At 37.4% G+C, this 15,742-nt stretch overlaps 1 protein-coding gene and 3 non-coding genes across 4 annotated transcripts; 3 read left to right on the top strand and 1 right to left on the bottom strand.

Moving 5' to 3' along the window:
* The first annotated feature begins 553 nt into the window (after nucleotides 1–553).
* LOC132638851 (U2 spliceosomal RNA) lies at nucleotides 554–749 on the top strand. The gene has a single exon (XR_009581923.1). It is a non-coding gene; the product is annotated as a U2 spliceosomal RNA (small nuclear RNA).
* A 1,238-nt stretch (nucleotides 750–1,987) lies between these two features.
* Nucleotides 1,988–2,184, top strand: LOC132638848 (U2 spliceosomal RNA). The gene has a single exon (XR_009581920.1). It is a non-coding gene; the product is annotated as a U2 spliceosomal RNA (small nuclear RNA).
* Nucleotides 2,185–9,414: 7,230 nt separating this feature from the next.
* LOC132638850 (U2 spliceosomal RNA) lies at nucleotides 9,415–9,610 on the top strand. The gene has a single exon (XR_009581922.1). It is a non-coding gene; the product is annotated as a U2 spliceosomal RNA (small nuclear RNA).
* Nucleotides 9,611–10,060: 450 nt separating this feature from the next.
* LOC132635926 (IQ domain-containing protein IQM1-like) lies at nucleotides 10,061–13,982 on the bottom strand. The gene is made up of 9 exons (XM_060352537.1): nucleotides 13,705–13,982; nucleotides 12,552–13,019; nucleotides 12,349–12,463; nucleotides 12,193–12,258; nucleotides 11,806–11,894; nucleotides 11,628–11,715; nucleotides 11,313–11,543; nucleotides 11,123–11,224; nucleotides 10,061–10,835 (listed from the first exon to the last, which is right to left on the bottom strand). The coding sequence occupies exons 2-9, from the start codon at nucleotides 12,983–12,985 to the stop codon at nucleotides 10,377–10,379; spliced, it is 1,584 nt and encodes a 527-aa protein (XP_060208520.1). The 5' UTR covers nucleotides 12,986–13,019; nucleotides 13,705–13,982; the 3' UTR covers nucleotides 10,061–10,376.
* Between the last annotated feature and the right edge of the window lie 1,760 nt (nucleotides 13,983–15,742).

Genomic DNA, 15,742 nt, shown 5'->3' with positions numbered 1-15,742 from the left:
GGTTTTTTTCGGTTTTTTTAGACTTGAAACCAAAACCAAACCAAATATAGTCGGTTTTTAAATTTAAAAACCAAACCAAATCAAACCAAATAAATGTCGGGTTTTTTTTCCGGTTTGGTTTGGTTATCGGTTTGGTTCGGTTTTTCGTGTTCAGCCCTAGCCACAACTGCATAAACAGCAACTACGTGCAATTTAATCAGTGTGTAACCTGTATGGGAAAAAAGAACGAACATGCCCCGGCTCGCACGTCTTTAATGGTTAAGGCCTAAAGCAGAGAACTGAATTCCAGGTATTGCTAATTGGCTAAAAAAGATGCATTCGTGCAAATGCATAGGTCCTAGGATTACAAAACCGTAGGTCATTGAATATTCTAATTAGAGGCTTCATTATACCCTTTACAATCACCTTAAAAAAGAAGAAGCTTAATTAGTGCAGTCTGTTGATGAAAGGAACTTTATTTAATTTGTCTTCCAATTTTGTTCCCACATCGAGAGTGAAAAAGAAAACCACAGAGCACTAGGTATAATTTGAGCGATTCAAGCAGAAGAAAAGCATACCTTTCTCGACCTTTTCGCTAAGATCAAGTGTAGTATCTGTTCTTATCAGTTTAATATTTGATATGTGAGTCATTGACTAATATGATATTAACTCAATTTTTTAAGGGGGAAGGCTCACTATGGTAGCTTACTATCGGGGCCTTCAAGAGTCGCCTTGGTGTTGCACTTCTGCCTTGGCTTGGCGCACCCCGCCAATTCTAGTTCCAATGTTATCTGTAAAGTATCTTAACAATACTTATAATGTTTGTAATGATGATCTTTATCTTCTTTGATGAAGTTGTCCTCCTAAGTTACTCCAATAATAATAAGAGCTCAAGGATCCAATTAAAGATAATTGTGAGTTTTCATGACTTTAAAGAACTGCTACGATAATAAATGGATCAACGGATTATTCTTTGTCAAAATCTCCATATATTTTGTAAGATGTTTTTTCTGAGTCTTCAGACATGGAAATGTACAAATTGGGACTTGGGAGTGATAAGAACTTGGCTTGTTTATAACAATAGTCGATCTCCACGTAAAGGGAGTACATATTTGTCCCTCATACACTGGATTACTAGCTTATGTTAAACATTCAAAATCGAATTAAAGAGCGATTAATTGCAAATATAGCACAAAAAAACTTCAAGCAAGGTAGATAGGGAAAGTTGAAGAGGATCCTAAAACAAAACCCTGCCAATATTATCTTTACCCAATCTCAGAGCAGTTCATCATGTTTCAGTTCTGAACTACTATAACACTTAAATTTAGTAGTTCTATTGTATGATAAACAATGCCATACCCACACCACTGAAAGCTGGTTGATCTGGGTTTTTTTAAGCACTTTTTGGCTTACTTTAGTGATTGGTAAACGCAACAAATGTTTATAAGCCAAGTACTTCAAATGGGACGGATCGGAGGAAATAGTGTCACATAAAATCGAACAGAGATAGTAATAAATGACTTTCTTGTTTTTCTAAAACATCAAATATTTTAAAACAAATTTTGTTCTTCAAAAAGACCGGCATTTCGGACCAGTGTATCTAGCCCCATTCAAACTCGTAACAGCATAATAACAACTACATGCAATTTAATCAGTGTGTAACCAGCATGGAGAAAAAGACGAAAATACTCCCGCGTGCGCACAATCAGGAGTGTGTCGTTAATGGTTATGGCCTAAAGCAGAGAACTAAATTCCAGGTTGTTGCTAACTGGCTAGAAAAGATGCATTGCAAATGCATAGGTCCTAGGATTACAAAATCGTAAGTCATTGAGTATTCTAGTTAAAGACATCATTATACCATTTACAATCACCTTAAAAAATGCTTCAGTGCAGTCTGTTGATGAAAGTTATTTAATTTGTCTTCCAAGTTTATTCCCACATCGAGAGTGAAAAATAAAACCAGAGAGAGCACCAGGTATAAGTTGAGCTAGTGAAGTAGAAGTAAAGCATTCCTTTCTCGGCCTTTTGGCTAAGATCAAGTGTAGTATCTGTTCTTATTAGTTTAATATTTGATATGTGGGTTACTTGACTCACATGGTATTAACTTGATTTTTTAAGGGGGAAGGCTCACTATGGTAGCTTGCTATTGGGGCCTTCAAGTGTCGCCTTGATGTTGCACTATTGCCTTGGCCTGGCACACCCTACCAATTCTAGTCCCAATGTTACCTTTAAAGTATCTTTAAAAAAAAAAAACGTATAATGTTTGTAGTGATAAGTTGTACTGTACCTTTAAAGTATCTTAAAAAAAAATTACGTATAATGTTTGTAGTGATAAGTTGTACTGTAATAGTAGTAGGAGCTTAAATATAATGTTTGTAGTGATGAGTTGTACTGTAATAGTAGTAGGAGCTTAAGTATACAATTTAAAAACTGCTGTGATAAAAATTTGGAACAATATTCTTTGTCAAAATCTCCATAAATTTTGTGTGATGTGCAAATTGGGAGTGACAAGAACTTGGTTTGTTTTGTAACGAGTCAATCCGCGTAAAGGGAGTACATACTTGTCCCTTATATACAGGATTACAACCTTATATCATATAAAAACATTCAAAAACCACATGGGAGGAGATTAACTGCAAATATAGCATAAAATTTTCAAGCAGGTTGGAGGGGAAAGTTGAAGAGGATCCTAAAACAAAACCCTGACAATATTATCTTCACCCAATCTCAGAACAACTCATCATGTTTCAATTCTGAACTACTATAACACTTAAATTTTAGTAGTTCATTGTATGATAAACAATGCATACCCACACAACTGAAAGCTAGTTAATCTAGCTTTATGCACTGTTTGGCTTATGCTTACTTTAGTGATTGGTAAATGAGACAAATGTTTATAAGCCAAGTATTTCAAATGGGACGGATTCGGAGAAAATAGTATCACATAAAATTGAACGGAGGAGGTAAAACAAATTTTGTTTGTCAATAAGACCGGCATTGCGGACCAGAGGGAGTATCTATTAGCCCCATTGAAACCCGCGACAGCATAACAACAACTGCGTGCAATTTAATTAATGTGTAACCAGTATGGAGAAAAAGAACAAACACGCCCACGCGCACACGCAATCATGAGTGTATCTTTAATGGTTAAGGCCTAAAGTAGAGAACAGAATTCCAGGTTCTTGCTAACTATCTAATAATGATGCATTCCTGCAAATGCTAGGTCCTATGGGATTACAAATCGTAGGTCATTAAATATTCTAATTAATTAAAGACTTCATTACCATTTACAATTACCGTAAGAAAATGCTTTCAGTACGTCTGTTGATGAATGGAACTTTATTTAGTTTGTCTTGCTAGTTTATTCCCACATTGATCGTTGTTGCTCCCAAACGCACACGCAAGTATACGTGGTCGTACAAGTAATATAGACTGTTAAGTCCAGATATCGATCCCACAGAGACTTAGATTCTACCGTTTAACTAATTCAAATTCGACTGACACTATTCAAGAAAGTGAAAATCAAGATTGTTTGTGGTACTAAACTAAAACAGAAAAGTAAACAATTTGTGATGGGTGTTTTTATGACTGGGACTACGTCGACAAAGATTGTAAGAAATTTCAGATGAGAGAAAGATCTAGGGTAGTGGCTTTCGACAATCCAGATGATCTTCAGACAATTCCACCTATTTTATTTCCTGGGTTACTAGTTGACGGGTTGATTATGCTTTATGATATTCTCCCGAACTACTCACAAGCCTGTAGATGTTACTTTAATGCCTATATCTCTATGATCATTATATGTAACAAGAACACCTTTATTCCACCGTATTCAACTAAGTAGGGTTAAAGGGTATATCTCTATCCTCATTAGCTAAACGATTAAATCGAACAAACTCTATTTATTCTTATTACGTACATGAATTCCCTTTCTCAAGTTCAATTCACGCACCACAGATAGTGTCTAACTATTGGCCAGATAATCAAACAATTGAAATCAAGAATAAATAAGCAACCCACAATATGGAAAATCAATAGATAATAATTGTCATCAAATCAACTTTCAAGTCTTTCGCCACAACCCTAGAACTAAGAGATTTAGCTACTCATGATTCGATCATAGACAAAAGAAGCCATGAATAAACTAGGGTTGAAAAAGATGAAAAGTGAAATAACTAGAGAGAGAAAAAGGGGAACGGTGGCTTACAAATCCTTGAATAATCCTAGAATACCGTTCTCAGCTATAAAAACGTGTATATATAGGCTAGGGTAAAAATAATAAATAAGGAATCCAAATCCTAGTCTAATCGGGAAAACATCCGCAAAGTCCCGCTTTCCTTCCGCATCGCGAAAGGATCGCGCAATGATCTGCAGTTTCTCGCCTTCTTCACGCGATGCGGGTCGATCGCCTGAATCTCTGGAGCTTCTCGCGATCCTTCCGCGATGCGGAAGGAAAGTGAGGATCTGCAGTCGATTAACTCTTCTTTTAGTTCGTCCTTTGCGGTCATCGACTCGTCACCTCAGCCAATCGACATATGCTACGAATTCCAATCATTTCAAGCACATTTTCCATCGTTTGTCGTCATCGTACCTATACATATGAAATGTAACGACATAAGTTCAAATACGACGGTTACTTCATGAATTAAGCGATAAAAGTCATAAGAAGAAATTGTAATATGACACAAAACATGATATTTGTGCCAAATATCACCACCCCCCCACTTAGACTCTGCTCGCCCTCGAGCAGACACAAACCAACATCAGACTACTCTTCTAGCTCACTCATTCAAATAGGTCTGCAACGGGATTCGGCTAGTATGGCTAACTCTTGAAGTGAGATTTTCAAAAACAAACCAACGACCCAGATTGCGAAAGCCATGCCAAAGGTTTTAAAAGCCTCAGTTTCAGTAACAAGTGCTTCTTTTCAAAGAAAACATTTTGAATTTCAAAACAGTTGACTCAACGACACCACTTTAACGCATATAGGCAACCTTATGATCAAGAAATCAACACTTCACCTCTCTATTGCTAATTATGTGCCCTCACCACAACAAAATAGTCCATATCTCTTCAAGAATCATATGTTTAACTCAATGGACCTGAAATCAATAAATGCACTCACTCTCACAAAGAACGTCACATGTAATGTACGACATACCATATGCTTGCCCGTAGTGTAACCACTCTACTAATACAAGTAAGACGAACCTAGAATCAAGTAGGACTTCGAGGGTTGTAATGTAGGCTACGGGACGGGTAGGAATTATTTGGATAATAGTGACTAACCTCCCTAAGCACTTTAATACTCATACATTCGTCATTCTTGCACGATTTCTTTATTAGCCCTTATTCAACACCAACCAACCTTTAAATTTCTCCCAATTCACCACATTTTCTTTGTTTAAGCACCACTCTTTTTAAAATCACACAAGTTAGAAGGGAAACTTTTTCTCTACATTTTTTTCTGTCTTTTTCAGATTTCTTTCTTTTCTCTTTTTTCCCTTTTTTTTTCAATTCCCAACTAACACGTGAATTAGTTCTGTTCATTCGGTGCTCCCATTGTCTTCCTAGATTACAGTTAACAACCATTTCCCCTCTTTTCGCCTCCCAACTCCCATTATGCATATAAATTGATTAAAGTTCTTCAGGAGTGTTTTGGATCAAACATTGAGTGTTGTAGAACGAAGGGGTAAGGCTAATTAACTGCTATCAAAGAAAAGGCTAACGGCTCAACGGGGTTAACTAGGGTGTTATTTGCACGCTGGTAGGATAACTTTTGAGGCTTTTTAGTGACTAATCAAAGAAACGCCTCTATCACTTTCTAGGCTCAACCAAACTTCATTTCGCTTTGTGCACACACAGGGCAAGTTCTAGATGTCAATACTAAACATGGATTTCAAAAAACGAAACCTTACTCACACATGGCACATAATCAACGCAAGAAGGATCCGGTTGTCCCTCGAAACAATCAAACACAATGGAAATCAACAATGCCAAGTGGGTCATACGAGTCAACACAAAAACCATTTTCAAGTGTTTCCAAGAAAAGTAATGCAAGTTCACGGCCTGCTTTCATAAAACATTTCAAGATCGCTCATATGCCAAGACTTTACCTATCCCGTGCACCTAGAATTTGAATGTACCTAGACTACGGACTAATTTTCCCTCAAGCAGGTTGTCATCCACCCTTCAGCAGGAACAGCCCTTCCTATGACTAAAAAAAATCTACCTACGCCCGGTTCAAAGGCCCCCCCTCGGGAAAGAACCGAGGCCATAAGAAAACCAAAGGGGGTGGATGATGAATGCCTACTAATGAGGGGCTTAAGAAGTTATCAAAGAAAAATAAAGAAAAATAAAATCTTTTTGAAATTTTTCCACTTTTTTTTTTTTTATATTTTTTCGACACTAAGATGCAAAACGAAAAAAAAAAACCTAAGGCATACTAATCATCATCCGCAACCTCAAAACATGTTGTTACAAACCAGGGACGTATTTTACCACCCCACACTTAAAACTATGCAATGCCCTCAATGCATGTATATTTGAAATCAAATAAAGCTCCAGCAAGGTAAGAAATACTCCCTGGGGCCCACTAGGGCCTAGCTAGCAACATGCTCTCATCATCAAGGGGCGAATGACCCCACACTTAAAACTCTGGCATGCTCCTCAGCTTTCAACTTTGGGTACTCAGACTTCCCCTAATCGTCATGGCATGACATGAATCAACTTTTTCCTCCACCTCGAACTTATGAATTTCACCCCTAATTTTGCATCCAATTTTCTATCACGCTTCTGGGGCGGTGGTGTGAAAATAAAAGAACCAATCAATAGATATCGTTTCTTGAACTTCTTGGCCCTTAAGTGAGGAATGTCGCTTTGTCTTTTCGGTGTGGCAAATTTCAGGATGTAAGGCTCTTGTTTCTCATCTCTACAATTCTTCATCGGCGTGGAGGGCTCGATTTCCATGTCGCCAACCAAACATAATGTAGAAAAGTGTTTAGAATGAGGACCAACACGCCCCAACTCTAAAACTGCATTATTTTTTACATCCTTACTTTTGTACACTTCCTCAACAATGACATCATCAACAAAGATCCGATCGAATGGTTGGAGTTCCTCTATCTGCTCCACATGCAGGCCACTATCCAAGGTAATATGTAGTTGGGCATCATACACCTCAACCTTTTTATTCATTTGTGCCTGCAAGCCATGGATATCTGAGCTAAATTGGTCTATCTCTTGTCCGAGCTCAGTTCTACCTTCTATCAGTTGTGTAGCCATGTTTGTAAGACCATCACGGAGAAACCCATGAAATTTCATTTGTTGAGCTTGTTCTGTTAGCCAAGATTGGCTCACTATGTCTGCTTCTTCAAAGCTATCTACTTGTGGGAACTCGCTCTCTTCTTCTGTTTGAGGTTCGTCTTGAGTATTGGCTAAGCCTATATAACTTGTAAATCATTACAAGTTTCGGCCTCGGCCTGCATCTCTGTGAGGTTGGCACGAATCCTCTCTATGGCTTTCCACATTTCTGCGTTTTGCTCTCTCATTAATGCATCATGCTCCATCATTTGCTCCCCTATTTGCTTGATCATATCGCTAACCCGAGCACGACTTTCCGCATCCTCCACTTCGTTACTACTGTCAACATCACAAATAACAGGAGAATTATAATATGGGCTCGGGGATGGGGAGTGAGAGTTAAGACAACCATTCCAATGACCGTCTTGACCATCACATATATTACAAATATTCCACTCAAAAGATTGGGAAGGTGCACACAACCCATTCCCGGAAATATTTTGACAGTGTTGCCACAGATGGGGTCCCAAGATGCCATATCAAGCAACTAACCAAAATATTAAATTAAAAATAAAATAAAATAATAATAAATAAATAAAAACTTGAATAGAAATTCTAAAATCCAAATTAGAAAAACAATAATATTGCTAAGTCCCCGGCAGCGACGCCAAAAACTTGTTGCTCCCAAACGCACACGCAAGTATACGTGGTCGTACAAGTAATATAGACTGTTAAGTCCAGATATTGATCCCACAGAGACTTAGATTCTACCGTTTAACTAATTCAAATTCGACTGACACTATTCAAGAAAGTGAAAATCAAGATTGTTTGTGGTACTAAACTAAAACAGAAAAGTAAACAATTTGTGATGGGTGTTTTTATGACTGGGACTACGTCGACAAAGATTGTAAGAAATTTCAGATGAGAGAAAGATCTAGGGTAGTGGCTTTCGACAATCCAGATGATCTTCAGACAATTCCACCTATTTTATTTCCTGGGTTACTAGTTGACGGGTTGATTATGCTTTATGATATTCTCCCGAACTACTCACAAGCCTGTAGATGTTACTTTAATGCCTATATCTCTATGATCATTATATGTAACAAGAACGCCTTTATTCCACCGTATTCAACTAAGTAGGGCTAAAGGGTATATCTCTATCCTCATTAGCTAAACGATTAAATCGAACAAACTCTATTTATTCTTATTACGTACGTGAATTCCCTTTCTCAAGTTCAATTCACGCACCACAGATAGTGTCTAACTATTGGCCAGATAATCAAACAATTGAAATCAAGAATAAATAAGCAACCCACAATATGGAAAATCAATAGATAATAATTGTCATCAAATCAACTTTCAAGTCTTTCGCCACAACCCTAGAACTAAGAGATTTAGCTACTCATGATTCGATCATAGACAAAAGAAGCCATGAATAAACTAGGGTTGAAAAAGATGAAAAGTGAAATAACTAGAGAGAGAAAAAGGAGAACGGTGGCTTACAAATCCTTGAATAATCCTAGAATACCGTTCTCAGCTATAAAAACGTGTATATATAGGCTAGGGTAAAAATAATAAATAAGGAATCCAAATCCTAGTCTAATCGGGAAAACATCCGCAGAGTCCCGCTTTCCTTCCGCATCGCGGAAGGATCGCGCAATGATCTGCAGTTTCTCGCCTTCTTCACGCGATGCGGGTCGATCGCGCACCCTGATGACTGAGTTTGGTTGTTCCGCTTTCTTCACGCGATGCGGATCGATCGCCTGAATTTCTGGAGCTTCTCGCGATCCTTCCGCGATGCGGAAGGAAAGCGAGGATCTGCAGTCGATTAACTCTTCTTTTAGTTCGTCCTTTGCGGTCAGCGACTCGTCACCTCAGCCAATCGACATATGCTACGAATTTCAATCATTTCAAGCACATTTTCCATCGTTTGTCGTCATCGTACCTATACATATGAAATGTAACGACATAAGTTCAAATACGACGGTTACTTCATGAATTAAGCGATAAAAGTCATAAGAAGAAATTGTAATATGACACAAAACATGATATTTGTGCCAAATATCAATCGTGGAATCAGAGAGAGACAGAGGGAATCAAGTATAATTTGAGCTAGTCAAGCAAAAGACAAGCATACCTTTCTCAGCCTTTTGGCTAAGATCAAGTGTAATATTTGTTCTTATCAGTTTAATATCTAATATGTGAGTCATCGACTCACGCAATATTAACTTAATTTTTTAAAGGGAGAGAATCTGTTAAGGTAGCTCGCTACCTAGGCTCTCATGTGTCGCCCATGTGTTGCACATTGCACAGGCCTGGCGCACTACACCAACTCTAGTCCAATAGTCATTTACTCATATTGAGCTAGAGAGAATTTGAGAAAATATCTTAACAAAATCTGATGATTCTTGTAAAGAACTTAATCTTATTTTGTTCATCAAAGACTCAGAATTGAGATGGGCAAAATAGACACTTCTTGTAGCAAACGAAACTCGGTTTTATTCCCAGCCAGTTGTTTTGTCGTAAATTCACTGGACGGATGGAGTTACAAAAGTGAACTTTATAATTATCTTAATTTGACTAATGAAATATTAAATTCCAGCACAATATACTTGAGTTTCACTTGTAAAAGTTTGAATAGTTTTTGAACTCCAACAGTGTGTTGGAATTTACTTCTAAAAGTATCGAATTAATCACACTGTACGAAAGTTTCACATAAAGGGAGTTCTCAAACTCCAACACAGTGTGTTGGAGGTTTTTTTTATGATTTAACTGGGGGTATTTTATCCAAATTTTATTTCCACTCTGAAAGGTGATTATTTCTCAATTACATTACAAACGGCGGCTAAACTTTGAATACAAAAAGTGGCTAGCCCACCAAATTTTTACAGAATTAAGGAATCAAAGACTGCAGCTACAACCCCATAAGTAACAGTAAAAGCCCTAAAAAGAACCTAATATTATTAGGTACAACAAGGAATTAAGGAACCAAAGAATGCACATTAACTACCCTAACTAACACTAAGATCTACCTAAAAGAACTTTGCAGGGTCAATAGAATCAGTGAATAAATCATTCACCTTTTTCCTGTGAATTCACAATGTAGTATTAACAGAAACTCTTGGACTTGGAATTCCCATGTATGCAAGCCTAGGCGATACGCGCATTTTTGGGCTCGGCCGTGGTGAAGGGATTGGATAATAGTTCTTGGGCTGAGACAAGTTAACCCTTGGAGATAGATTTACTGTTTCAAGAGCCTGAGATTGAAGATCCATTGGATAGTCTCTCACACAGCCAATACGGGCACCAACTCCACTTGTCCACTTGCAAGATAAACGTTTGGACGAGTCAAAAACTGGTGTTTCTTCTCTCTGGTCTTTGCTAGTAGGCGTAGAATTTATTTCATGAGCAGTTGTTTTCGATACATCAATGACCGGGTCATCGTCCTTAGCTATGTCTGCATCACAATTTTGAGATAAAGTTTCCTCCATATCTTTGTTAGACACCTCATGGAGAACTTTAGATGAAGGTCTATCATCATCTATTGCACATTTCTGCAAGTAAAAGTGAATAAATTGGCCATTAGCATCAGTACTACTACTTGCAAAATTGGCACTACACTGGACAATAATATAGGGACTAATTACATTTTTGGACCGTTCGAAAGAATGATAGCCAACAAATGTATAGGTTTTGTATATAAGTAAAAATATACAAAGAGTATACATATTTTATACATAATCAGTGTATAGGTTTTGTATATTTTGGCTAGCACCCGTAATTAATATCGGCCGATGGGCCAAAAATGAAAAAAGTCCATCAATACAGGTAGGATAGTTACCTTAACGTTAGCCAAATCTACATGGTGTTCCTCAAGGAAATTGATGAATTCCTTGAAATTATCTTCGGTAGGAAGATAGTGACCGCTGTATGGCCAAATTGCCTGCAGGGTAAAATGGGACTAAAATCAATGAAATGAATCAAAGAAAATGATATACGTGTACATGCTTGTGTGATTTTGTGAAGTATACCTCAAGAATCCCATCCTGAACAACCAATCTACCAGCTGCTGTAGTAGCACCACCAGATAGAAAACTAGAGTGTTGGAAAACACCCTTCTTTTTCATTCCAACATAAAGAACTCTTGAAGTACTAAGAACGAAAATCCACTTCGATCCTTCTGTCGTATGCAGGAGCATTCCGCTTTGCTTATATACCAAATTGCCATCCTCCACAACTACTTCATAGGCTTCCCTTTCTTTCTGCAATAAAAAAACATGAAAAATAATTACCCCCAATAATTACAAAGCAGTTAGTAGATATCAGATGGATTATATTGGACTTACGGGTCCTAAATACTTGATGCATTGACGTTGTAAATCAGCTCTCTGGCAACTCTCAAGATTTAGTTCTTTGCCATCACCCACATCCAACCTTCAATGACGAAGCAGGCATATCATGTAAGTGTAAACTTGACACACTAATTAAATGTAAACTACTTGTGCTTCGGGCAGATGATCTTACCAATAGAAGAAAGGTTGGATGCTTTTGCTGTTGGACCATACATCATAGTAGAAGTGTAAGTTGTGTCCATAACGATGACGTGGGTCAATCTGCAGTTAACAAAAGAGCAAATTAAAAAGCCTTGTCCTAAGCAATTAGTTTAGAGCTAATTTCTCGAGATCAGGAACAATTAGTTTAGAGCTAATCTCTCCGATAAATCTACCACGGTTTGTTCATTGTTATTACACAAAAAAGGAGCAGCATAAAATTCCCTCCAAATCTTCACCATACAATGTATCAGATCTTTTAAAAACTAGACTTTGTAGCTATGAATAAGTGCTCTAGTATATGTTTTAAGACTTCATAAAATTGATATACATGAAAGATCATATAGCAACAAGGTCTTACCGCTTCTAGCCAATGTTGTAGAGCTAGTTTTTGAGCCTTTTCATCCTTCAACAAACCTTTGCCTACCTGTAAACCACAAACATGATTTTGCTCAATAATTTTTTTCCGGACAATCTTGCAGTAACTTGGACCTATAGTTGGCTCTCGTTAACATACCTTAGCAGCCCTTGTTCTGGCACGTGACCACCTTGACACGGGGGCTTCATGTTTATTGACATCAAAAAATGATATAGAACTCTGCTTTAAAGCTGCAGAATCCAAGGCCTTCCACCTAAAACCGTAAGAAGGACAAGATTAGAAACCAAGACTACAAACATAACTGATTTTACATGACAGAAAAGGCGGTTACAAGAACAAACCAGAGCTCTTCAACAACAACAGCACAATCTGCAAGGTTCCTTCTTGTCCTATAACTCTTGTACACTGTCTGGAGCTTAGTTGCAGCAGCATCAAGTTCGGTAACAGGTCTAGGAGAACAGAACACAAAAGGCTCCGGTATGGAGATTCTAGGTAATTCCATTTTTTCATTGTCAACAACCAGACTAGTTATTGGAGCAAAATTTTTAAGCTTTTGTTTCTCATGTTTTACACTTTCTTCAGAGTAATCGGACTTCTTAACATTCTTAGCATCTTTTTCTTTGAAACTGAGTGTCCTCAAAGATAATTCTCCATTTTTCCTCTCAATGCTAACTGATCTGACAATAGCTCTTCCCATGGTGTCCGGAAATATAAGATAACTATGCCTTAGAATTTCATTCCATGCCGATAAGAGTATTGAAAGAGAGAGTCCCATTCACCGGACAAGCAGCAATTAGAGCAAATAAACCCTGCTAACAGAAAACATTGATTCTGTTACAAATTTAGATAGCAAATACAACACCATCTTTTCCCCCAACCCCACAAAGAAAAGAGGAAAACTTTATTTTTCCAGCAATAGCATAAAAAGCAAAAGAAAAAATATGAACATATTTGGTCTAATTCAAGCAAATTTGTAACTAGACAAGGGACAGTTGGAAAATCAACATGTCTTGCAACCCCCCCCCCCCCCCCCCCGGGCCCACACACACCCTTACAGGAAAAAATAATCTTTATCTTATCCAGTAATAGTATGAGAAAACGAATCTTGATTTTGAGCATAATTGTTACTCCAATAATTCAAGCAAATTCTAAAACTAGAGAAGGAATAGTGAGAAAATCATCATGTCTTCTCCTCCATCTTAATATCACAAACAACTCAAAAATAGCAATTATCAATGAATCAAAAACTAACACCTCTATTTTTCAAATTGATGAAATATGCATGGTTGCAAAACATACACTATCATCTGCTTGACTTAAATAACACAACAGCTGAAGAAATCAACACTAAACCTACAAACTCTATCCAACCACCAAGAACAAAGGACAGTAAAGAAACAACTTTTTATATAGCAAGAAACAAAAGTTTGCAACCCCAAATGGAAGAAAAGCCATAAAAATGATTCAGAATCCATTATTGTATCAATATCTCACCTTGAAAAAAGAAAAAGCAGACCCTTGAATTCTTTCCTTTCTTTTTTGCTCTCTAATAAAAAATAAGGATTTTTAGTTGAAGGGATAAGAGATAACCAAGAAAATAATGTGCATGGGTCTTGACTTGTTAGTAGTCACATATTTATAGTAGGAGTAGTTGAATATTCAAAGTTGTGCAGTAGAAAAAGTAGGTGGTTTTGCTATCCATAGGGTCCTACACTCCTGCTGCAGAAAATAAGTTTTGCAAAGACTTTCATTGAAGGTAAGGGGAAATGTTGTAGAAGCAGGGAATTGAGACTCGTGGAATATTTCTTAGATTTTCACTTGGATCTAGGAAACTCTGCATAAACAAACAAAGACTATCCAAAACCGACCACTCATATAAAGGAAAAAAAAGTTTTAGGTGTGGGGTTTTGCCTCATACCATCATGCACTTTTGCTATATTTATGAATGCAATAATTAGTGGGAGATGAAACAAACCGGAGCCTGCTTCATAATTTTGTAGTAAAATATTTGGCTTGGACAATTTTTCAGAGGAAACATGTGTGAATAGTTGTAATATTTTTTATCACATCATTATTCAGAAAAGCTTGAGCAAAATAAGAAATATTGTGGATCATGTCATTCATTTTGAAATGAACAAGTATATTATTTTTTTAATCATTATGAACTATAGTTGTTCCACTCAAATGTTTAGTAATGATGCATTTTTGCTTCCAAACGGACATGCAGGCATACGTAATAATAAAATGATGAGAATTAGCTATAGCCTCACAAAGATTATGACCAGCTACTTCTGGATCAGACCAATGCTAATTATTTATCCAAAAAGATTTTCCCAAGTTTGATTGTGTTTTAATTAGGACTACTGCGAAATTGTAAGGTAAGCAAAGGAAAAATGAGTAGCTAAACGTAGGTTGCAAATTTACTAACCCCGGTTTGGATGGTGGTTTCCCGTGGTTCATTAATGTATGGTTTTCTATGAAACCATGTTTATTTCTATTGTTTTTAAAATTATGTGGTATGGTGTTATAAACTCATGGTTCATTCCATGGTTATATAACCATGAAAAGTCTCAATTTTTGGAACCACGGATTTGGTGGTTTTTCCGTGGTTACGTATTTCATTTCTCCATTATACCCCACCATCCACCATCCATCCCACCCCCACCATACCACTCACCCCACCCCACCCCTGCCCCACCCTACCACTCACCCCCACCCCCACCCTCACCCCCAACTACCCCACTCCTCTGCCACCCACACCCACCACCACCCACTACCCCTCACCACCGCCCTACCCCACCCAACAACAATTCACCCACCCTCATCCCACACCACCCACCCCTCCACCACCCCCACTCACTGCCCCTCACCACCACCCAATCCCCACAACCACTCACCCCCACTCTCATCCTACAACCACCTACCTCACACCACTCACCCCTCCACCACCCCCACCCACTACTTACTTATTTTTTAAAGTTTCTATTTTATTCTTCACCTAAGTTTTATTAATATATATAAATTAATTTCTAATTAAGAGTTAAAGGTATTTTAGTAAACTTACAAGTTATTATACAATACCATACGGTCAAACCAAACAATACAAATGTTATTAAACCACAACAAACGATACAGTCTATCCAAACATTATGTTCAATAATACAGTACAGTACAATACAATACAACACCATACTGTACCATACCATACTGCACATTATTGAACCACGGGAAACAACGATCTAAACAGAGGGTAAGAGAAATATTTCAGGGTTATGGGTCAGCTACCAATCTTATTGAGTTCCTTACTTAAATTGCTTAAAGAAATCAATCTATCTAGGTTATTAATTAACAAAGTTAATATTACTCGCAACAAAATTTTCAATTACCACTTACATGTTCATATGAACCTAACACTTATATTTCAGTGGTATTAGGGTTAGCAAGAATACATTACTAATTCATGTAAAATAGTTAAGAAAGACAATGAGATAATATTTATATTCTAATCTAGAATCCATTCCCTAATGTTTAG

Source organism: Lycium barbarum, chromosome 4 (assembly GCF_019175385.1).
Source record: "Lycium barbarum isolate Lr01 chromosome 4, ASM1917538v2, whole genome shotgun sequence".
Lineage (NCBI taxonomy): Eukaryota > Viridiplantae > Streptophyta > Magnoliopsida > Solanales > Solanaceae > Lycium > Lycium barbarum.
The sequence above is the reverse complement of the archived record's forward strand: the minus strand, read 5'-3'. Positions and strand labels throughout refer to the sequence as shown.

Coding starts and splice junctions, on each gene's coding strand:
- LOC132635926 (XM_060352537.1), bottom strand. CDS start 12,985: ATGGGACTCTCTCTTTCAATACTCTTATCGGCATGGAATGAAATTCTA. Junction 12,464..12,551: donor GTTGTTGTTGAAGAGCTCTG/GTTTGTTCTTGT, acceptor TTACGGTTTTAG/GTGGAAGGCCTTGGATTCTG. Junction 11,225..11,312: donor TTCAGGATGGGATTCTTGAG/GTATACTTCACA, acceptor TTTACCCTGCAG/GCAATTTGGCCATACAGCGG.